The sequence below is a fragment of the Hippocampus comes genome, unplaced genomic scaffold (genome assembly GCF_001891065.2).
Source record: "Hippocampus comes isolate QL1 unplaced genomic scaffold, H_comes_QL1_v1.1 scaffold389, whole genome shotgun sequence".
Taxonomy (NCBI): Eukaryota; Metazoa; Chordata; class Actinopteri; order Syngnathiformes; family Syngnathidae; genus Hippocampus; species Hippocampus comes.
In genome coordinates this window covers 79,475-103,724 of record NW_017805068.1, presented here as the reverse complement: position 1 = coordinate 103,724, position 24,250 = coordinate 79,475, and the positions used below count along the sequence as shown (strand labels likewise).

Below are 24,250 nucleotides of genomic sequence, written 5' to 3'. Positions count from 1 at the left end.
TATATATATATATATATATATCCCTGTCCCTGCAAATTGGCCCCAACATGGAGAAAAACTGAGTCAGAAGCAGCAGGATTGAGCAAATTATTCCCAGAATATCTTTTTCTTGTGGCCTCTTGATCCCCAGGGAGCACGCCTGCTCGCCCTCATCAGAGTCCCACAGAGACCCCTCTGTCAGTCATACGAGAATCCGCCTCTGATTGGATCAAAAATTGATTACACGCCATTCACCCTGCGTTGTCATTGGAGGGGAGAATGCCAGCACGGCGAGTCAGTGGGGCCTTGTAATCAAGAACAATGCGGTGCTGGGGGTGCGATTGAAGTCGAAATCTGCCTTGGCCCCGGCACATACAAATGTGTTTTGTTTTTGTTTTGTAAATCAAGAATGCTGACAAGAGAGTTCCAATCAATCGTTTGATTTATTGGCACATCTTGAGGGGGAAACCCCTGCATGAATAATCTCCGTCTTGATGCAGTGTGCAGTAAACAAGATGAGTTTGAAGTGATTTTGCCTTGATTACACCAACGCAGTGGGTTTGAAATAAAACACGGAAAGTATGAGCGATTTTTGGATTTCAGTTTCCCAAAAATGTCTTCATGGTCTCACTTCACTCAGAATCTCACTGAACTATTCACCTTAAGTGAGAAACCAATAATGATTGTGAATCAGTTTCCGGGTCCTTTTTTTCCTGTAACCTTCGAAGGTATCAATATGAATGAAAAATATTCACAGATTCACAGCATTTCCATATATTTCAATGAGGAAAGATGATTTGAGCTACCAAATTTGATTTTTCATGTTTTCGCTGTGGTTTGGAGTGACAGCAGGTTTTTTTTTTTTTTTTTTTTGGAAACATTTTTGTTTTTTGAGCAGACATGATCGCGTTCACATCATCAATCAATTACGTTGAATTTGTATTGAAGGCCCGTATCAGATCGGTGTATTTATGCTGCACTCTCATTGGCCAATATTCAATTCATATCAGGTTTTATTCACATGTGGAAGATTCCAATTTGAAGGTATCCATTTTTGTTTTCTATTTCCACTGCCACGACGCACATCTTAATGGTCACACTTGGCACAGAACAGTGTAAACCCAGACAACACGTTTAATATCAGCGATGACAGTGCGAGTCAATTTTAAAAATTTAATGACGCACAACTGATTCAGCAGAGGGATGTTTTAATGATGAACATTCCTGCAGCCATCTGTTGGTATACTAATGAAATAGCCGGAGAGCTGGATGACCTCTCGCCGTCCATGCTCAGCATATGCCGGGCCACTCGAATCTCAGGCACAACCGCTTTTCTGCAGTGGTGACGATCAGCGGCCCGCCATGATGATCAAAACCTCATCTGTTACTTTCATAAATCCCACACCATTGGATTCTGGAGGATTTGCAAAACAGAGCAGCACCATATGCTGCCATTCGGCACGCACACGGTCCCGTGAACAAAGACAGGGGAAATTAATTAAAACGGCGCCTTGCAAATATCACATAGGGACAACTGTGCCTCCCTCTCTGATCTTTGCGTTCATTCCAAGAGGTATTAGATGGCTCTGAAGCAGCAAACCACAAGGGCCTGGGAAAAAAAAAAATCCAGTGCACCCGAGCTAGAAAATTACCCCGCATGGCGAGATTAACGAACTGCTCGCCGTGAGAAGCAACAATGTTGCTCTTCGTGCTTCCTGCCATTCGCACAACTGCGACTCTGTAATACATCAAACAAGACTTAAAGTAATTCAGGAAAGCTTTAAAGTGCTAATGAGCTGGATGTTAGTGATGTCGTAAAGTGTGTGCGGTAGGGGAGGGCCGCTTTGACTTGACGCCATGGCTTTAGTGGCGTGTGAGAGATGAATGGAGGCTCCCTGAGATGCGGGAGCACCAAATCGAGGCAGTTTCCAGGATTAATGTTGCCTTGGAAAAGAGGCAATTAATCGGTGTTCCCAAAATGAGATGCAGCTGAGTTTCAAGGCCTTGAGAATCTTTTGGAATCTTAATTGTCTGTCGCGGGGGCCAAAACGTTTGCGCAAAAATAAGACAAGTATGCATTTTACAGGCGGCCCAAAGCACATTTTCCAATCAGCCATGCGTGACAGGTCAAATATGTTTTGTCTTATGATTTTCGATTCCAGAATTCCCAAGATGCACTTCTGAGGTGCGAAACGCTTCATGTCCTTGTCCTCCTCTGGGTTGTCTCATGTGAATTTACAAGCAATATTGACAAGAAAAGGAGTGTTAAACCCACAGCAGAGGGTTGGAGCGCTGTTTTTGAATTACATAAGTCAAATTGCTCTGCCAGATGTCAGGAGAGCAACCTTACCTGTCTTAAGCCCCCAGATTCCATACCCTAACCCCCCTCCCGTTCCTCGATGCAGAATTCATTTTAATCAGACCTGGCACAACCAGCTTATGTCGCTTCAGGGACCTCACCAACCTCCTCGCGATTTGTCTGTACAGATCTCCGTGCACCTGAAAACACAGCTCAAAGGGAAAAGAAGACGGCATGTCGAGTAAAAGAGCAATGAGATACAATACAAAGAACTGTAAGAATAACTCTAAAAATTCAATCCAAAGATGATCATTTTAGTGAGGAATGGTTGTCTATCTGTGCCCTGCGAACGACAGGTCTCCAGTTCTCATACGTAGCTGAACAAGCAAAATACAACGGAACCCCTTGGTGGACGGACAGCCAGTCCAGGTGCATACACGGCCATTTTAGCGAGTGAAAAATTTTCTGGCATTGTCCAAGAAAGGCAGACAAATCAGCGGGCGGTGCTTGGAACGTCAGGTCTTTTGTCTTCTGCCGTTATAAGTCAATCAAAAGTGTTGAAGTCAAAGTCACATGATCATTCTCGGAGGTCGCTGCAACATTTCCACACTGACAACTGCAAATACGCTTTCAAGTGCAAAGAGAAAACACGGCGGATATGCCCTTGGTGATTTTTAAAGAGCGTTGTCGTTCATCTGCGTTTTGAATGAGGTTTCTGAATCAGGCATTGAATAATACTATTTGGAGAACTCTCGTCTTTGCAAAACAGAGATCGAATTTACTTTTATTCTATTCATTTTCTCCTTTCCTGTCTTTCACTGATAAGCCCCCCCCCTCATCCCCACCGAGCACAATGGCTCTATTGTGCGGAACCACGGGGCTGATAATGTTATGTGACATTAAGGGCAAGATGTTAGCTTCTATTCACAGAGACATTTTGATTGGAATTCAGCCTAGCAAATAGCACATTCCAAAATTAAGAAATCCAATATAAAACATCGCCGCAAATACAAACAATCAAAAATAAATGTATTAAGACGAATCAAGTCGTGATGTGAAGCGGGCAAGATGATCTCACCGAAATGCAAAGGCACATATGAAGACTTCCGCCTCTCATATGTTAATTTGAAATGCACCCAGCTAATTTATCCGCGGAAACGCTCAAAAATCCGACTTTCATTCAACTCCCCTTAAAGAACTCATTTGTTTCGTCTCTCTTATGTATAATGACATTCATATTATCCCTAAATGCTGACCCAGGGGAAAAAAAGGGGGGCTATTTCAGAGCTGTCACTGCATCATCTTTATCTTCACTCTCCAAATGTTGGGGTCAGCCAAGACTGACGCCGGGTAGACAATTCTCCCAAAGACTTAATGTGATTAATGGTTGTCAATTAAGAAGGCTAGAAGGAAGGTTGCAGAGAGGAGAAAAAAAAAAAAAACAAGCCATCCGCCCCCAAAAAAAAGATTTCAGCCAGAGGAGAGTGTGGCACAAGATTTTTTTTTTTTTCCGACTATTGCTATGACACACACTAAAAATGAAGTCTTCAATGTGACTTTCAAAGTTTTCATTTGGGAATGTGACCTTTCGTGGTCACAGTTATGGATGCAAGCAAACATTTGTCAAGTTGCTCAAGTCAAGAAAGTGTTAACACTTCTGACATTGTTACAATCATTTATTTTTCTTTTATTAACACCTTTTCCTATTTTCAACCAAGTTTGCGGTCACTTGAAAACATCACCAGTGAACTTCACCCACAAATTGTTCATATTTAAATTGATGATACCGTCACAGCTGATGTTGGAAATACAACCCACATCTTGTTTGAAGTCAGTGCAATTGGACAAAAATACTGTTTAGCATTTTGTAACAAATTGGAGACGCTCGGCAATCAGTACCAGCGTCGTTGTGGGCCTTTGAAAATCTGCCTTGACTGAAGATATACGGTAGCTTTTTTGTCAGTCTCTTGCGGTCGTTTGTTGTGCACCTTACAGAAAACCGCAGGACAGATTTGGTAACTATTTTGATTCCTGAGGAGTGTTCGTTTTGTTCGTTCCGAACTTTTTCCAGTTTTCCTCTCATCTCGTGTGTTTGAGTTGACTCCCGGCTCTCTGTTTCGTGCCTCCTGTGCTTCTTCAACCGCTTCTCCATTTTAGTGTTCTGCCGACGTACATCTTTGGATTTATGTGGATTTGAGCTGCAGGTGTGGCCAGTCTTGCATGCTGGAGTCTGTCACCCGCAATTACTTACCGTTAAACAACCTTGGTGGCATGTTAACATCAGGAAAAAGTCCTCCAGTATATTCCAAACTGCACTTGCACACACAGCATGTACTCACAGCCCACAGCATTGTTGAATGAGGTTCAAATTGCCTTTACAAAGACAATATTGCCATTTTTAGCAACACTGTGAGAGAGGTAGGTATTCAAAAATGTTTGCCATTTTGATTGTATTTTACGGTGGTGCGCCGGGATCCTACTGAGAGGTAAAAAAAAAAAAAAAAAACCTGCAAGAATTATTATGACAAAAAAATAAACCATATCCAACATTGTTGTGCATTAAATTTTACAAACAATTCAATCAATATTTTGGCATGTCCACACGGTCATTATGAGCAGTAAAATGTGATTGTGAAAGCCTTTGTATCAGTCTCTGAAATCATATCTTGTGTCGGATATTTCAATCATCCAACCTGATCTTCCAAGTTTTTTTTTTTTTTGACAACTTTTTATTTATTTTACCAGATTAGTAAATCGGAGCCTCTGAAAAGGGACGGTGGCTGCCAGTCTTCGACTGTTGCCGTTGCGTTTCGTTTGCTGTGGCGTCCGAAGAGCAACAAAGTGACTGTGTCGGGGAGATGAAGGCACACGTTTCTCCCAGTTGCCCGTCTGAACACATGATAAGACGACAGCCAACTAATCCCCTCCACCAACACCACCACCAAAGCTCCACCTTTGGAAAAAGCAAACTAAAAGCTTAAAGTCAATATAGTCCCAAAGAGTAATGGGGGGAGGGGGGGCTCCCAGGCTTCCATCTCTCCAACCTGGCTGCAAAGGTTGATAAGGCGACTCGAGTAAATCCATCGAGTAGGATATGACTGTATTCTGTTATATTTGTCATATATTTTGAAGACAATGTGGGGTGCAAGGACTTTATTTTGCTGTTAAAGCGTAAAAACAGAACAATGTTGAAGCCTCGAAGAACACAGCGGTATTTTAACAGAAACGTTGTGTCTGTCTGAGTCCTAAAAGATTTTTTTTTCCAAAAAAATAAATGTGAACTCCAAAGAAAATTTGCAGCCAATGAATGTGTCAGAGTGGCGCAGCGATTGGTCTCCTTATCGTAGATGGCAGGTGGCTGATTCGATGAAGGGAAAGAAGGAGAGTTGTCACCGCGCGTTCGGTGTAATCTCAGTTTTACATCTCTTCAATCCGTAGATATGACATCAAACGAAAAAGGCACACAACAAAAACGCAGACGTGCCTGGATTTGCAGGGCTTCACACCGACAAACATTGGTACCTTCGATGTTTTCACCCTCCATCGCATGCATTACGAAGCAGAAATGAGCATGTATTTAAAATGGGGAAAAAAAAAAACCCAAAGCTTGAATGATATCCGACAGATGAGATGGGGGGGAGGGGCGGGGCTTACATTTCCACTGCCAAAAACATCAGGTCAGAGTCCTGGCGTTTGAAGCATATTTGTCTGTTTTTTTTTTTTAATCTGTCATGCATGTGTAAATCCCATATTTTATGCTCATGTCATTGTTTGATCAACATGTGGCACATTGTAGCAGTCACAGTAAGAAACGGGAGTCCAAGGTTCTCGGGGCACTTTGCACCAGTGTAAGAACGACTGACCTTTTGGTATTGTGTTTGGATGTGTGTGTAACCTGCCCCACCAAGCCTGTTTTCCGTTATCTATGTGCGCTTCAGGCCCCTGCCAGCACACCTTCATTACTGCCCCAGATAGTGGCATTGGCAACTTGTCACTTGTATTGATTTCTTTTAAACTGCAATTTACATGGATATTTGTGGGCGTCCTGAGGGCAGGCGGCAGGCAGGCACACGGTCCCCGACACCCTCGCTCTCCTCGCTCTTCTGCCCGAAGGCCCAGGTGGAAATGTTTCCATCCAATAACAGTGCCCCAAAGTGACTTTGGATTCTGACATCAGCAAACATGCTGTGCTGTTATTTCCGCACGCAAGTCCGGCGAGTGTACCACCACACCGTCAGCGACTCGGATTGGCTTATCATACATAAAAATAAATACATAAATATATTATGAATGAATATTTTGAAATCGGGTGTTGCTTCTCAGTTACCCTGTACATACAACCAAGTCACTTGTGACCGTTTCAAGAACAATTTCCACATTGAGGAGGTAATGCTCAATTATCCATCAATCGACAACTGGTAAATGGTGACGAGTGATAAACCAGCGTGCTACTATATTACCTCTGTCAAGGTGACGTCACAGCTGACCTTCCCGAGGCACAATGAAGGTTCTCTCTGCGGAGGAAACAAAAGTGTAAACAACCCAAGTATGAAGCAAAATGCCACAAGTATCACAAACAAAGGCGCGGGTGAAGAGGGGGGGGGGGGGGGGGGGGGGGGGGGTGTCAGTTTATGAGTGGAGCTGGTGATGTGATGTCACACCTCCCAGGCAGCCACGATTGGACTCTAATTAGAAAGCTGGCTGAGGAACAGATAGGCGTCACGCGTGTCCTGCTTGATTGAATCCAAAGTAGCTGACGCCTAAATTTCCCACAGAGACAGAGAGCACCGAGCACCCGCAATAGTGATGCTGAGCGCAGAGAAAACCGTCTCCTCCAGACGCGGAGTTCCAGCCAGAAGCTTGCGATAATAGGAGCTGCTAAAAACAACGCGCCCTCCTCTTTTTTTTTTTTTTTCCCCAGTGAGGAGGGGCAAATAAAGGAGGCGAAAGAGTCGCAAGTCTCAAGTTATTCCGACGAATCGTTCCAAAGGGCAGATGGCGTCCGTACTTGGGAACAGCGGCCGCGCGTCGGGGGCTCAAGGTGGCCAGGTTAAATGCAAGCTGAAAAGGAGGAGGAGGAGGAGATCAAAGCGAAAAGGTAAAGAAAGCCACAACTTTTCCTCGCACGTTTTGACCGCTTTTTTGTTTTAACGAGCCGGTGGAGAAACTGAGGTCGCGCGCACCTTGGCGAGTCATTCGAGCGCAGCAGCCCGGTGGCCGTGTGCGCATTCAGCATCCCCGTTACCTCGTTTGCCTTGGTGAAAGTTGGAATCAAATACATTGGCCAATTATGAGAAACGACATGCTGATAATTGTCTAGGGGTAGCAGTCTGATCACTCCGGGGTTTTCAACTGCGTTTATTTTCTTCAACAACGAAGTTCGAATTTCATCCCAGCAACAATGAAAGGGTTAATGTTTTAATTCTTCCTTCCAAGTGTTTCTATTGTTATTAGTTCTCTCTTTTATTGTTGAAGTCGAAATTGCTACTCTACTTTTTGAGGCATTTAAAATGAACCACTTGTTACCATGCACATGCGGGTTCTTTCCAGTACTGCTAAATTAGTTTTGTTTAGCGAATAATCCCAATTAAAAAAGTGCACAAATAATTGGAACTAACCTCAAAATGAAGTCCTATTCAACTCTGAAACAAACTTGATTGACCCCTGCAAGATTAAAAAATTAAAAGACAAAAGGGTGGGTTTAAAAATCAAGCGTGGATTTTGGTTTGAGTTTCTTTGCACCTGTGATTTGGTGGAATGAAATGAAAATGTTGCAGTTAGCCTCTTACTCCCCCTCAGAGCTATATGCCAATGCAGATTGATTTAAAAAAAAAAAAAATAAAAATGAATGTTTGACATGCACACTAACTATTGTGTTGGTGTTGCAAATATAGTTATAGCTGTGTATTAGCAACCCTAAATTAAAAAAAACTGTAGAATGGAATAAAGTGAAAATGTGTGCTGAGTGTAAGAAACTATAGTATACCTGTATATATATATGTTTTGCAACCTGCAGGGACTTGTCTTAGTCTACAGTGGCCGTTGTCATTTCATTATCTGGAAAAAAAAAAAAACATTATATTTTTAGGGAACATGAAACGTTTTCCTTTCAGGCGTTCTCCAACAAAAATCACAAAATCCAACAGGCTTTTGTAGCATGCTGTGAAATAGCGTTGCCATAGGATAAGTAGTCATTTACACCCTGCGGCTTTAAGGTGCTCACAAGGGGGGAGGAAAGTCGAAATGACTATTTTAAGGAACACGAGAAACTGTGTGTATTCACCATTAGTCACCATAGTGTCACACGTTGCAAAATGTCAGCCCTTGTAAAAAGATTCCGCTGCAAATTAACCAAATGACGTCGGCTAATTAGTTGAAACTCATCACTACTCCCAAAAACTCAAACCATTTCTGCCGCTATTAAATGATACTTTCAATGGATATTCATATTGTTCACAGTTTAATTCACCACTCTTTTTTTTTTTTTAAATGCTTTCCAAATTCCAAAGTCCTCCTCCCTGAGGCAAATGGAAGAACGCCTTCGAGTGTGTTGACATATCAGAATGCAGCAGAATGTGAAACGAGCTTTCATAAACACTTAGTACATGCCATCAAACTGCAAACACATAACGGCGCCTCATTTCCGTCACCTCTTTGTTTTTAATAGCCCAAGTAATTGAGACAAGGGAGACAATATATTAAAATATAGCACCGAGGCAACTGTATTTACATAATGGAAATGACAGAATCGGTTCCAGAACATTAAGCATTGCCTATGAATATCACACAAAGCGTGCCCATTAGCTGACAGGCCTTCCGAGCGTGTTTTCCGACCAGTAATTTATCAGCACTGCTGATTCATTCTGATAACACGGGACATTAGGGTCCAGTTCAGGCATCCGTTGAAAATGAAGTGTGTCTTTGCAAAGTGAAGATAGCCGCTGACTCCTCAAAAGCTTGCAGGAGGTGGCAAAATCGGTGCGGTCCATTTTCTTTTCCGATGAGGACTTTTGGTTATCCGGCTGGCAAAATTAAAGGGCGATGCAACTAATTCTTACAACCGTTGAGTTTGCCTCAAAAGAGCCTGATTGAGCAATTTTGTTTTGTGTCTGCCTGTGTAGATAAAATACCAAGTGATCATAATCTTGTGATTTAATGCAATTTTTATTTGTGCACCTTGAGTCAAATAAGTAAATAAATAGCCCTCAAGGGTTACCGCATGGCATTTGAGGCTTAATCCTTTGAAAAGGCTGCAGATTATTTCCTAGATGGGCTCACATAAACCGACAGTAAGTGTGATTTCGAGAGGTTGGGAATGATTCCTAACCTCCGGCTGCCTTTGTTCACGTGTTCACTCCTTTTCTCCAGCAAGTTTGCCGGATTGAAAAGCGGAGCGACGGTCACAATTGTTGCCCTTCTCCACTTCTCCGTAGATAACCAAGCAAAAGCTACCTGCCCACACTGTTCGTTGGCTGTTAAAATGCAGCTGGCAGCGCGGCGCCGTGGAGATGCGGGCCTCGCCCCATATACGTTTGCTGACCCTTAAAGCCGCACGTCAGTTTTCGGTGTTCGACCAGAATGATTTATTGACATGCTGTTTACAGTATGTGCCTGTTAATTAATCACGCTGCTGGGATTTACGGTCGCGCCCCTCTGGAACGACTCTGCCATATTTCTGTCACCAATATAGCATCTATGACAGACTGGTGATATACAGGAACATCTGGGTAAAAAGCGCCGCACTGCCTGTTATAGCACAAACCAGGGTGACTGCCTGCCAAATCCCGTCTGTCAATCTTTTCCATCAGTATGACATGGCCCCGCTCCCCTTCCCCCCTCCCACCCGTCTCCTTTTATCTTTGGCATATGGACCACATATTTGTTGTCTTTTAATCCATAATGTGTGTTTGAGGATCAAACGGGAGATACCATAAAGATTTATAGGCTGACGTTGTTCTTTAAAAGCCAGACTCATCGCCCTGCACCTTGTACAGTACAGTAGATCATCATCTCATCAGCACTGCCTCGTGAGGGGAATGCGGTGGCGGCGGTTGCGGTGAGGGGAGCCGGAGCCGGGCAGTCGCTGCGTTTGGGGGACATAATTCATGTTGCAATTATTGTTTACATTCGGCCTCCGAGCGAGGGTCGGCAGAGGGGTCGAGTGGAGGACGGCAGGTGTGGGCCAGAGCAGAGCGAGAGTATGGGGGTCAGCGCTCTCTCAAGAGGGGCTCCAGCCAGGGCCATTAGCCGAGGCGAGTGGCCTCATTCTCTCTCTGACACACAGGAGTTACTAAGATATTCAACCAAAATTAACACGCAAGAACACATATTGGGTTATTTAAAAAAAAAAAAAAGCCAATATTTTTTTTTTAATTATTATGTAATGTATTGAAATGAAATCACAACCTTGCCTCGAAACTGTTTTAGAATTGTGGGGAAAAAAATTCTCATTTTTTCGAATTCAGCATGTGGGTTGCATTTGGTGTTCGCTGATGCTTCCGTTGTATTATTATTTTCATGGGGAGCTCCTGTTTGTTCAACGTCAAAACATCTTTTCCCGTAGCAAATAAATAAATATGTAAATAATCAACTTTCAGTCACCATATCGCAATTATGAAATGAACAGGCATGTTTAACATTTTTAAATATACTGCAAATGCAATCCAAGCCAAATGTCTTTGTTTTGATGATGTCTCATATATAATTCGGAACATCTGCAAATTATTAATTCATTGGGCTTCCATGGATACGAATGTTTGCGGCGCAATAATGACACTTTTGTCAAAGGCGGATTTAGCGCTGTGTGGAGTAGCTCTTCGAAGCAATGAATCCTATTCCCCACCACAGCAAGAATTACGATCCCCGTTTTCCAGAAATGTTGTGCACCATGGAATTTCGGCCATTTTCAAAGTTTCAAATTGTTCAAGTTTAGTCATGGTTTCTCACAATTGATGTCCTGAAAGCTGAAAGATGCACTACGTTTCGGCCCGCAATTCACCACGGCTGCCAGTACGCTTCCTCGCTGCCCAGTACGTTTGATCACCTGTATTACAAATGACAAGATCATATCTAATAGGTATTCAAAATCTTTTAACATCATTTTCTCACCGCCTATGATTATTTACATCTTTTTTTTTTTTCCTCAATCAAAGCTGCGCGCAAACTGCCATGAATAGCTTCCTTTCATATGCCGTGCATTGCAGGAACCGCATGGTGTCTGCTGAGGACTGAATGACTGCCTTGATAAATAGCTTGAAATGTCATTTGTGATAAGAGTAAAGATAGTCTCAAAGCCAGATAGCATGGCGCTTCAGAGTTCATTGAGAAAATGCCTCCACTCCATTTACAATACTCGAAATTAGGCCCGTGATGAGTCCAAGAGGGGGAAGCGGCAGTGAGCGTTTATGACGCTGCTGTTGCCAAAAAAAATAAAACAGAAAACAAGCATTCGGAAGGTTGTTTTTAATTCAACTGTCGCCTAATCCCGACTCTTCTCAAGAGTGTTGCAACAATTTATATTGCCACAATAATGGCCCTGATCTTACTTGTATTCTCACAAGAGGGCGTGCAACAGACTCTTGTGAATGAAACGCTACTCTTAAGGTATGCTCTTGCCGAGGTAGACGTTAGCGCGGTACAGTTTGACGGTTTGCATCTCTTCATTGGTCAACACACCAGCTTGGTCTGGGTTAACCAAGCCAAACTGAAACCATTGGAAATTTCGTAACGCCCTGGATGCCCAACAGTGCAGCACTTGACCAAAAGCAATGACAATGACTGAAAGTAGACCGATTGAGCATTTAAATTTCCTTTTTTATTTTTTTAACTTTAGCACCCCCTCACCAGGCGCCACTACTGAATACTTCTGAACTTGATTTTTTTTTTTTTTTTTTTGGTGGATCACTTTTTACCGAGTCTACCTGTGTGAAAGGCATTGTGTATTACTACACTACTCTACATCCCCCCCCCAAAAAAAAACCTTCACAATTTTTGTTAGGTTTTTAATTTTTTTCTTCAACAATTCCAATAATGTCTTTGTGAGTTTCCTGTCCCCGCTCTCACATTACAAATTAACATATTTACCTGTCACTCACTTTCTTTAACTTCCCTGACACGTGTTTCTGCTCTTTCGATTTACAGAAGTTACCATCTCTGTGTATGTTTTAGTTTTTTTTACACTTTGTGACTTTGCGACTTGCTTGATAATTGCATCATCCAGCAGCGTACACAAACACATGTGGCCTAGAGTAGGTATTAAAACACGGTTGTCTTGTTTCTGGTTGTGTTTTGTACCAGGAGAGACTAATGTCACGCAGCTTGTGCGTTATGCCGAAGATGAGAGGGGGGAAAAAAAAAAGGTGCTCGTGGGTGAGGGGATCCATTTCACAGATGGGAAACTCCCGTGTCCGCCCCGAAACGCTTTTGTCACATTTGTTTGTTTGTTTGTGCTGATAAACACATTAAGTGCTGCGACAGAAACACCGCCGGCATTTATTAGGTTAATGAAGGTCAGCGCCAATTCAAACAGCACTGCACTCCTTCTGCCTGCTCATGTGAATTTACAGAAGGCTTCCTGATTAAGGGGCCCAGTGTTAGAATTCTGCAGCTTAGGACACAGTGTCCTCTAAGTGACTGAGCGCTGAGCTGAGGGGGGAAAAAAAATGGTTATTACTACTGACTGTGGTCTCTTGAGGACAGATGATAAAATGACCAAGGAGAAGAAATGGCAAAACACATTAGCATAATTAGTCATTATCTCGTAATAGTCCCTCATGGCTTTTTACAGTGTGGTAGTCGGAAAATCAACTTTAAGTTCAGGCAAAAAAACCCCAAAAAAAAACAAATTGTTCCAGCAAATGGCGAAACGCTGCAGTTAGGTTGCGAAGAGTGAATCACATAAGCAGAGGCACACGCTCAGACGTGAAACATGCGGAGGATGACTTTGCATTAATTAGTCCTGTTTGATGACTCGCAGACTCGGGGACATGAGGGCATGACTCACACCTCTTTTAACCTGTTGAACTTGTTACTATGGCGACAATAGAAAGCGGTTATTTTTCTTCCATCTGTCCTCAGTTGAGTTTGAAACAACGAGTTTGACAACCGCAATAGCGACGATGCAATCCCGCTTAATAAATGGAAATCGGCGTGTGTGTGGTTTCGGCGCGTGTGGCAAGTGATGTTTCCGGGTGTATTCTTTCCCTGGCATTTGTACAACGCGTGCCGCCGTGTTGTAGTTCACAGCGAGCTGTCAGTCTTCATAAACAGAGACGTACCACAACAAGTCAGAAGCGTTCTCGCTGCCTACCGGTGTGCGTGTGTGCATGTGTGTCTGCGTGTGCACGCCAGAGACAGTAACATTCCCACAGTGAAGAGAAAGGTGCCTCCAAGCAACTGTCAAAAGATTTTGAGGTTCTGTGGCTGGTTGGGAAAAATGATTTTCACAAAATGCAAGTCAGTTTTGAAAAGGAGTTTTGTTTTCTTCCACTATGACGGCCTTATCGTTTCTTTTTCCCATTTTGTACTTCCACATTTGCATTGTAGGAATCGTGGAATGTATGGAGGCCCTTCCTGCCCGTCAAAATTGTGACATAACAGTTTGGCTAATTGACATACAACACCGTGTATCTCCACCCATTATTTGGCAGCTTGGATGGGGGAAGTTTCGCCTCTTCCATGTGAGGGCCAGGAACTGTTTTACCTTGTTGTGGGGTGGGGGGGTGCATACGTCTTTTTAAAAGGTGATAAAGTTGATGTCTTCCAAACGGATCACCTTGATGACTCCGTTAAGCCTGAGAGAGGAAAAAAATATATATATCACGACGCCAAATCTGCTAACTAGGTGAGGCCACGGCGATGTTATTCCTGGGTAGGAACTGTCAGATGCTCAGGCATTATGAGCAGGCTCGTTGTCATGGTGAGCAGCCAATAATTGTCCCGAAACATCTATTGCATCTTCTCGCGCACTCAATGAAGCAAATGGATCTCTTTGTCGACTTGCTGGCTAATCATTTGGCCCTGTGGCAAGACAATGGAGGTAGCCTCGAACATCGATGAACACAATCAACCTGACTGGACTTAGACTGTTTTTTTTTTTTTTGTTTTGTTTTTGTCCTTTGGGCTTTGCAACCTCTGCCTCTCCCACTGAAGGCTGTGGCGTTTGGTCTACAGTTTGTACTCGCAGATCCATGACTCATCACCACCAGTGTTGACTCTCCCTCGTCCTGGAACTTTTCTGACCCACCTCCAGAGCTCGCACGTGCAACGGTTCTGCCTGCGCTGCCCCGTGTATTAAGAAGGCAAAACATTTCTCCAGTTTATGATCCTAATTAGCTCTCACTGTGCCGTCATCCCTGAGTCATCATGCCTGGAGACGCGCCAGATCATTTGACGGCCCACAGCCCAACACTTTCATCCTCACCTTCGCTCTCGTTTCATTCTTGTTTCCCATTTCATCACACACACGCTTGTATCATTGTCCCACAGCTCGCTCGCATGTATTCACAGCGGGATGGCCGCCACTGTGAAAAAGAACATATTTCACGAGAGGAAAATAGCGAAAGGAAGGGTGTTAGAAACGATGCTGTATGCTTCAAAAACACGACAAATCAGGGAACGTGTTCTCCTGCCAGCTGACGGCAGCACATGTGAGAAAGGGAAAAAAAGGAAAATGTCATTTGTACGTATTCCCCTTTGGTTGAGTTTGATCAGCAGTAATGTCATGCCTTGGCCCCATGACAGCACAGCCACCCCGTCCGCTGAGCTGACATCGCAAAGACAACATTGATACCCCACCTCTTACCGAATCCTGAAATTGGATGAAGCAGCTTAACCGTACACTGTCCCTATTCCTCCCATCAGACTGGGTGCCTATTTGAGATAACGTTAATGAAGGAGACTTTAGCCAAGAATAGACACTTCTTACTGCTGACGGCGAGGGGCTGAGGGGGGGGCGGGGTGCTCACCGCATCTATTTCCATTAATGAAGCGCTGTGTTTTACAAGGGGGCCTCTCTTTCGGGATCCCTCCGGAGGTCAGAGAGAATCCCACACCTCAACAAACTCCCAAAAGAGAAGATTTTCATCAGTCATGGTTTCTCAAACGGTCGTCCCCTGACTTGCCACAGCTGCTGTTCTCGGCGGCTGTGGCGGGACACGTATGTATGTCCATCTACAGTACGGCATTCCGTTGAACGCTATTGCGGCTCCATGACGGGTGCAGCACGGCGACCCGAGTTGTGTCAATAATGTATCGTCACAACGGGATACTTTTATTCTATTCCGTGTAAAGAGTCTTAAGTGGCTTTTGACTTCTTTTACTTCGATATGTAAATGAATCTGACGGCTTGAGCTCCCTCGGTAAATGTTAAGTTTCCAGATCCATGACTGATGGAATCGCTTCACGGCAGATTAGCCCATTGATTATGATGATTGCTTGATTATTCCGCTCACATCTCGACACGACATAACCGTTTTCCCTCTCCTCGTCTTACAGTAAATCCATTCTCAACTATCTTTTCCAGCATCCTCAAGGGTCTCCTTCCGGGTGAGACCGAGACACTTATCATACAAATCCCGATAAAGGTATTAAAAATCCTCGCTTGCATTACCTCCATCTGCCGCTCACCACTGAGTGAGTACCGATGGCCAAGTTGGATATTTATCAACCTGCGGGCCGCTCTGTGCACCGCACACAATCCTGTTTTCGAAGTTTAACAGTCACGCGGCATGGTGTTTATTTCCTCTTTTCCGCCCCGGTTTTGATTTGTACAGCTTGAAGTGATAGAGCGTAGTGGATGTGTTTGCATTTGCTGAAAAACTAAGCGTTCCAATCACCCAACCATTGGCTTTGATAGCTCAGAGTGTATTTGGTTTGGGCCCGATAAGGCCTGAGTATACATCATTTCAAATTCAGTTGAATTGTTTGTACATACATGGCGCTTTGGCAGGTTTGCTCGGATGGGTTTTGGTACGGTGGTTAAATCCCTCGCCCTCTTTTTCCTTCTGTGCTTTGGGGCTGCAGCCTTCAATGATGGGTGAAGGGTGTGAAGGACCCGAGGCAACGAATGTTTCCTTGCATAAAGGACAAAGAGTAAATGATGTCTCTGGGTTGATAAGCAGAGTTGTCGACCGACACCACTGCGTGTATCCCTAACACAAAAGTTTGCTTCACTCGAATGCATGCAAGACAATGAACACTATTATCCACTGGACAGGAGTGATTGAACGATCGAAGTTGAAGGGATGAAGATATCTTAATACTTCAGCCCATGACCATTTTGAATCCCGTATTACCCAACGTGCCAGAGAAACACAGGACAACCAGAAATATGAGACACGGAATGGAGGGGAAGACAATTGAAGACTGATACAAAATATTAGGGCAAGGTCACACGTTTTTGGAAGTGGAGAATCACACAGGAAGAAAGGACAACAGAAGCTACAAAATGAAAAGCAACCGACAAAATAATAATCAATTTCATTTTCTTCTTTTATTTTTAAAACGTACTGTTTTGTTGAAGGCCGATTAGCCGCGCACGGGATCTTTCTCGACGCAACAAACGACGTGTGTCTGCGCGCGTATGCGCGTGTGTTGAAATGAGAGAGTGCACTGGCTTTAATGTTAATAGCACAGACGACGGCAGTCGTAATCCCGCCGCTCTTCCCGCTGACTGCAGAGAGTCAGCGCTTTGTTCTCGACTCATATTAGTGTGATGAAGCTTAATTTTAATTTGAATAGGCCATCACTTGAATAAGCAGTCAATTGCTCGCTCGTGTACCATACGTGTGCTGAGTCTTCTTTGGAAGAGCGCGTGCAGGAGACCGTGCGAGTGTGTGGCGTCTGCATTCTCCAGCAACGACGCAGCAATGGAGAAAGCCGCCCACAGGTCAACGAGGCGACAGCTCTGGGCTGCGCTTGCTCTTATCTCCTCGGCGCCTCTTCCAACCAGCAGAATTTCCTCTAACGGTTTGAGGATTAAAGCGCCAACGTGCCAGACAAAGACTTGAAATAATAACCCAAACAGGAATCAGAAATGAGTGTTGGTTGCCTTTGTTCGAGGTCATTTTGAAGACGGAACTCCAAATTCGCGTTACGTTGCCGCCATAGGAAAGGAACTCCGTCTTCAACGGATGACCCCCTGTACTTGGCTTCATCCAACCAATCTCTCCACGATGTCAACTCTGGAGTTAGAAGTTTCACTCCTCCAAATGTCGCCCGAGAATGATAGAAACGTTTTTACACTATCCAGGCAAGTCTGAATTTTGAGTTGCACACCTTCAATAATGTAGTATCACATTGCGCTACAACAAGTCAGGCATATCTACTGGCAGAGCTGCAGTGAAATTAACAGCAATAAGAGGAGACGAGTACTTGAGTGTAATAAAGTAGCACGTTTTGTGGTTTGAATATTTATTGTTCCCACAGGCCAAAGAAAATATGCAGTATCCCTGTGAGATTTGTCATATGCTCTGTTTATTATGTTTTGCTGCTCCAGGTGTGAAAAAAGTGTCACAATTTAGCGATATTTAACTTTGACTGTCGTCTAAGTGTCTCATTAATAGCAATATGCTAGACAGATGAATTCCAACCGTCAAACTGTACAGCGCAAGCCTCACTGACGTTGACCCTGAGCTTGTTTTCACTGCCTACGGTGCAGTTAGACTTTACACACTCCCGCTTTGCTGTCGAATGGGTGGACCGTATAAACAAGGCTCGGTCCCTGTGCGGGTAGTTTGTCATTGCTGTGACTTCAGGGCTATCTAAATAGCAGCACGAGAGGGTGTTCATCATCACACTCATCCTCATCATGGTGAGAGATGGATGACCTATCATTCCACCGGGTCATGAGTTATCACGCACCGGGGGCAGGTGGTTCATGCAGAGGTCAAAGGAGTATTTGTCTTCCAGCAACCGACAAACACACAAGCACGCAGTGTCATGTTTTATTTAAATGTCCCTTTTTACCCGTTTGCTTCTGTGTCGTTATAAGCCTTGTTGGATGCTGTCCGATATGTTTCACGTCTTGAGCAATGAACACCAATGTAGGATCCCCTGAATGTAAAGGATTTAAAAAAATTAATCTAAAAGAAAAAAAAGGAAAATCAATCTTGCAGAAAAGCTGCATTTAATATGATGACGGTGATAAGATGCAAATGTCCACTACCGATGACCAACTCCATGGTATTTCATTTTCACCGCATCCGTTTTGGCAGCTTTCATCGTCGCTCGCAATAATACAATCAGCGCAATTACCAATCTCTTTTCAATAATGAACTGCAAACAGTAATGAAAACAAGGATGCCATCAATATGGAGAAAAAAAAAGTCATAACTCAGAAACCAATCAGCATTCTCCATTTACTGCAGACATAGTTGGCTGTGCAATGTAATGAGCATTAGGCCGTACAGAGTGACTCTTTGTTAAAATAGCGAGTGCATTATCATTAGTGTGGCTGCTGTGAAATGTGCCAGACAACCCTGAATGGCGACTATATTCATTGTCTTTCATTCTCACCCATTAGACTCCTATAATGAAGACTGGTTTGCTCCAAGCACGAATGCGCCTCTTTTACACACTCTACTTAGACGCTAACATCACCTGTTCAGATAAGATAAAATAACACGAAACCTTAATGATCCCTGTGGGTGGTGGTGGTGGTGGTGGGGGGGGGGCTGCGACTCATAAGAATGGCTACATGATGGGAAATTTGTGGAATTACATCAAAGCATCAAAGTGAGGGGAATTCAATGAGCCTACTCGCACTCTCTACATTACGCATGAAAGTAGACTGTTGGTTTTATGTATATAGATGTGCTGCATAATTATTAAAAAAAGTTAGTATGCGTGCTATTCTTTTTCCAGGTGATATGCAAAGTAGTGTCAGACGGTGACAGAACGGTTCCGATCATACTGAAGTGAGTTGAGGACATTGAATTTGTAAACTTTGTGTGTAAAATATGGACGGTTAACTTGTAACTTTAGATCCTGATGTTGATCTAAATGAATGTGGTGCTGATGAAAGTTAGAATTCGAAAACCACTGAGGATTGCAACCCGCTTTTGCTGCAGCTAGACTCAACTCAATTCAATTAAACGCTACGAGCGTCCTTTTGGGTGGTTGGTTTTTCAACCAAATGCCGCCACATTAAACGCGTCGGTCAGAATGAGATCAGCAACTATGGAAAACAGTGAGGGCCTTCTATATGCACTTCATGTTGGAGGGACATATTTTATTCAAGAGGAGACTTGAGGGCCGCAAGAACATTGATCACCACATCAAAGCAGAGACTGCGGAGCGCATCCTATCTTCTGACTTCCGTGCAGCTGCCAGTTGCTCAACATCCCACTTGATAAAACCACACTCGGTTATTCCGTGAAGTCAGCTGGGATATGCTCGATTGTCTACCATGACAAGATAAGCAGTATTGAAAACGGATGGTCATGGATGGTTGCAATGATGGGAATTAACTCCATGCTTTTTTTTTTAATAGATTTTAAATTCGGGCGGTTCTGATAACCAAGTGTCCCAATACCTTTGTGCGTATAATGTTGGTAATTACGATAACTACTGAGTTCTTCCTGGGATATGTTAAGCTTGAGCTTCCGAGCCAACCTCCGGTCGTCCACACCTGCTTGTCAACCGTCCGTTGCCAAGACGGCTATGCGATCCATTCCCGGCTGCCCACTTGGCTAAAGTGCCGAGGTGCCCATTATCATGAGCTAAACAGGTGCTGAGACTTATCGCTCCTTCATTACAATGCCGATCTTTTTCGCCGAGCGCACAGTCAAGCAATCCATTTTTCAATTTGGTCTCCTGCCTGAGATAAATGAACAGATGTCGATTGATTTTCCTTCCTGTGCCACTGTGAGCCTTGTTTACACCTGACAGCTGAGACGATTTACCTGAGTGGTTGTTAAAGATGTACGTGTAGCTTGATTAGTAAGTTTCTTTTTTAATTGGACCGAAATTGTGTCACGTTAGCAGGTGGTTGCATTTTTCACGTTTCCTATCAACTGACACGTCGACAAAAGATGCAAAGTCTCTTAAACCCAGTTGTATGTTTACGCAGAGAGCTCAAGAGATTTTCAACGAGGTTCTAATCAAATGCATGATAACAGACTTAAAAAAAAAAAAAACAACACTCTCCTCTGACAATGAATGCCACAGCAATACCCAAGTTTTCATCCCACTGGGTTTTTGGTTCCACACGGTGCAATTATGGGCCCCCCCGTCATTGTTTTCCCAGCTTGCCACGTTTACCAGCTGGTTGTTGTTGCAAAAAAAATGCTTATAAAACTGCTGTAGCCTGGCACCATTTCGCCCTAATGACGAGAGTCAAACAGCGTGCCGCGGATACGCCCTCACATGTGCACCGTCGCAAGCCATTGAATAGAAGTTGGGAAAACGGGATCAAGCATTGATTTGCTCAAAGACCCTCTCTCACTCCCCCACTCCCCACTCCTCTTTCTGCTCAGCCACGCATACGCACACATGCAGATTTCATCCACAGCCAGTTGTTATGCTAATATGCAATTTTAACTGCCCTTAACTCAAGACCATGATCGCCATCGTCACATTTTGCCACGTTGAAAGTGTGGCCTTCAATGCTGTCTTGCTGTCTTGCTTGTCAAACAAAACCTCAAGCCAAGAGAGTAACAATGGTTTCGTAATAGTGGATTTGCATTTGAAATGAGAGCCCAGTGACGATGTCATATAAACTGTATAAACCCGAATTAAAAACTAAACTTCCCCGCTAGCATTTCACCGTATTTCGATTGTCTTATTTTGCTCAGTAACTGACGAATATTTCAAAGAGCACAACTCAGCAATAGTAAATTAACGTGATGTTGCTGTAAGTTTTTTTTTTTAACCTCTTTAGAAGTCAGAGGATATTTCATTTATGCTGCACTGTTCAAAAATCATGAACTAAAGAGTGGCACCTGCCCTTCAAGTGCTTGTCCACTTTTATTGAGAATTATTTATTTTTATTTTCATTTTTTTTTTGGAGTGGATGCGTAACACACCAGCGACCCACCTTGAACGTATTGTTGGAAGTTTTGTTGTTCGTTTCAACACTCCTCAACGTTGCCTGATTGCATGAAAGATAAAGGCCGGCTGCAGTGTGTCGTCTTCACAAGGTCCATTGAGTGCAATTACACAGAACAATAGAGGCAGCACGATGCTAGCTGACTGCGCTAAACACCGCTTCTCTCTGACACGAGAGGAGGCTGAGCCAGATCAAGATGTGAAGTCTACCGACGCCTTTGTTCTTTCTCTGTTGTTTCTCGCGCAAGTCGCAGCCGCGGCCAGGAAAACAAGGAGGATGCCGGAATTATGTCTGGCTGATTTGAGGCCAATTGCCAGTTTTGCAGCACGCCAGATGAGAGGAGGGGAGGGATGAGAGTGTCAGTGATTATTAGAGGGTTGGGAAGACGATCCAGAGAGAAGACTAAAGGGTGTTCTTGCTGGGTCTCAGCTTGAACATGACAGACACAATCCCCCCCCCCCCCTCCACACACGCGCTACTGTGCTGGTGGTTGGCCTCAGAGCGGCTGCGCTGGATCAATGCCTGCGGTTGCCTTTTTGAAAGTCTGCTTCTACTTGCTGTTGTGTCAGTGTGTCATAATTAACACTCAACCTCAAATGCGACCGCCGAACTGCCTCGAAGCACACATTGCTGAACTTTTCGCCTTTTTTCCAGCCTTCCTGTGTAGAGATGGCATGCTCTACCCCGTGCTTGCGTGGCTTTTCCCGTGGAACTCCTGCTTCAACCCGCGTTGCAAAAAACTTGCATGTTAGGTTCATGGGAGACTCAAAATTTGCCGTAGATACCAATCTGAGTGTGAATGGTTGTTTGTTTATATGTTGAATGTTATGCAATAAGTTGGGACCGGGAACCCTATGTTTTACACGCTGATGTAGAACTTGAAAAGTCTGATCTTGAATGGCAAATCATTGGCCTTGCACAAATGTTCAAGTGGACTTGTCTTAAATGTCTGAAATGGCCAGTGGTTCCCTTTAACACCTCTGTGTGTTCGACAGATGATAATAATTAGGTTCAAATTGTATCATCTTATTCTCGCATTTTGTAAACGGCTTTTAATCCGGGCATCAAGGGTGTCCCATAATAGATTCCGACTGCTAACCTCATTGTTGCAATTTCCCAGAAGCATCAATAAAGCTTCCCTGTTCTCATTACCATTTGAAGCGGAATGAAGTCCTGCCCTCTATGCACTAAACTGACACGACATTGGCTTTCTCCAGGTATCCAAATAAGCTATTATATCAGTAAACACTTTGCTTTACCTGACGGGTACAGGCGCTCGGCTTCCTAATGAGAGGATATTTCTGCTCCTCGTGTCATCGCGAGGTGCTCTCAGCAGCATGTGCTCATGTTTTTAATTCAACAAGACCTCTTTGGAAGCCTTCTAGCATGTCATATAGTCACAGCTCACGGTATTGCTCCCCAGACGCAGAAGGAGAAATCAAACGTTAAAAATGGAGCAGTTGAGCGAGCGAGCAGCAAATACGGAGCAGATGTTCAGAGGGACGTCAACTATTTGTTTGGCCCTTATCTTAGACGCTGCCAACCTCCTGTAAAGTGGGTGACGGAAAAGGAGAGAACAGAGAGGGAGGAGTTGACAGGTTAAAGGAAATGACAAGGAGAAAAAGGGAAATCAGTGCCGTCGGTTGAACTAAGTGAAGGGAATGTCAGCGGGCGGGCTGTTGGATGGCAGAAAAGTGGAACAGCCGCACAGCTGTGGGTTGGCGCCGAGGGACCCCGAGATTGGTGTCACCGTATTTCATTGTCAGAGACAAGAAAGGGAGTGAAGCACTGGATTTTTTTGAGGTACGCAGAGAAGGGATCGGGATTGAGGTGACGCACACACACGCGCTTACAAAAAAAATAAGAATAAAAAGTGAAGAAGAGAGACCCGAGGAGCACCCTCTCGGTTACATTTTCAGATTGTGGGGCATTGGAAACGTGGTATTGGAAATCTAAAGGGGAGGGAGACAATATCGTCGAAGGCCCCTGAGGTTGCACAAACCCACACAGTCTTTGGAGGACTATATGCCACTAAAGTCACTCAAATATTTGGATTTTGAGCCACTGTCATGCAAGACATCAGTGCAGCAATCGGTAAAATATTAACATGTATTTTATTGATGTTTCGGTTGTATTCACACCTGCACCAGTTGGCCCACTTTAAATGGACTGTGGTTTGTTTCCCGTGCTGGTCCAAAACAAATTCTGTTGCAGATCCAAGTACCTGACCAAGGCCCACCTCATTTTATAGATTTGTGTGAGTGTGAAAGGTACTTTCGATATATTTCAGATCAACTTGACAGACTAGGTTTCAACCATACAACAGCTAGGCCTTGTGTTTTATATACTGTATCATCCTCTGAATTTATGATTTGCCGTGATTACATCCTCAGGAGGTGACACCTGCTGACATTACTGTGGGGTCATGGACATTTCACAGTTGCTATTTTGTATTTATTCACAACTACTATTGGGCACGGTGAAGTATGAGTAATGCGCCTGAAGTCAGACGGTTAGGAAAGCAAAGCATGGTGCAATAGCTCAGGTCACCGCTTCCACAAGACTGTCTTTTTGCAGCTGTGATAGGAAAACCTTACCTTTGCTTCGGTTAGATCCGGTTGTAAAGAAAAAAAAAAGTTTTATTTATATATATATATTTTTTTATACACACACACACACACACACACACACACACACACACACACACACACACACACACACACACACACACACACACACACACACACACACATATTTTTTTTTTCCGTCTCATATTTGCTGAAAATGCAGGAGATAAAGGGAGTAAATGCAGTGCCCTTCTGGGCCATGATTGCTTGGCACTGTACTTGCAGTGGTACTCACAGAAGCTCTTCGAGTATCAGGCGAAGTGAATGACGGCATGAATGATGTCCTTGCCGAGATAT

General features: G+C 43.8%; 1 protein-coding gene across 2 annotated transcripts in view; it reads left to right on the top strand.

Moving 5' to 3' along the window:
• The window catches only part of adarb2 (adenosine deaminase RNA specific B2 (inactive)), a 128,331-nt gene that overhangs the window by 27,975 nt on the left and 76,106 nt on the right, over positions 1 to 24,250 (top strand). Inside the window, exon 1 of one of the 2 annotated variants that reach the window (XM_019864550.1) lies at positions 6,984 to 7,376. The exons of the other annotated variant lie outside the window; for it this stretch is intronic. Coding sequence (XP_019720109.1) covers positions 7,274 to 7,376 — 103 coding nt within the window. The 5' untranslated portion in view covers positions 6,984 to 7,273. Of the gene's footprint in view, positions 1 to 6,983; positions 7,377 to 24,250 lie in introns of those variants that run through there. 2 annotated transcript variants of the gene reach the window in all.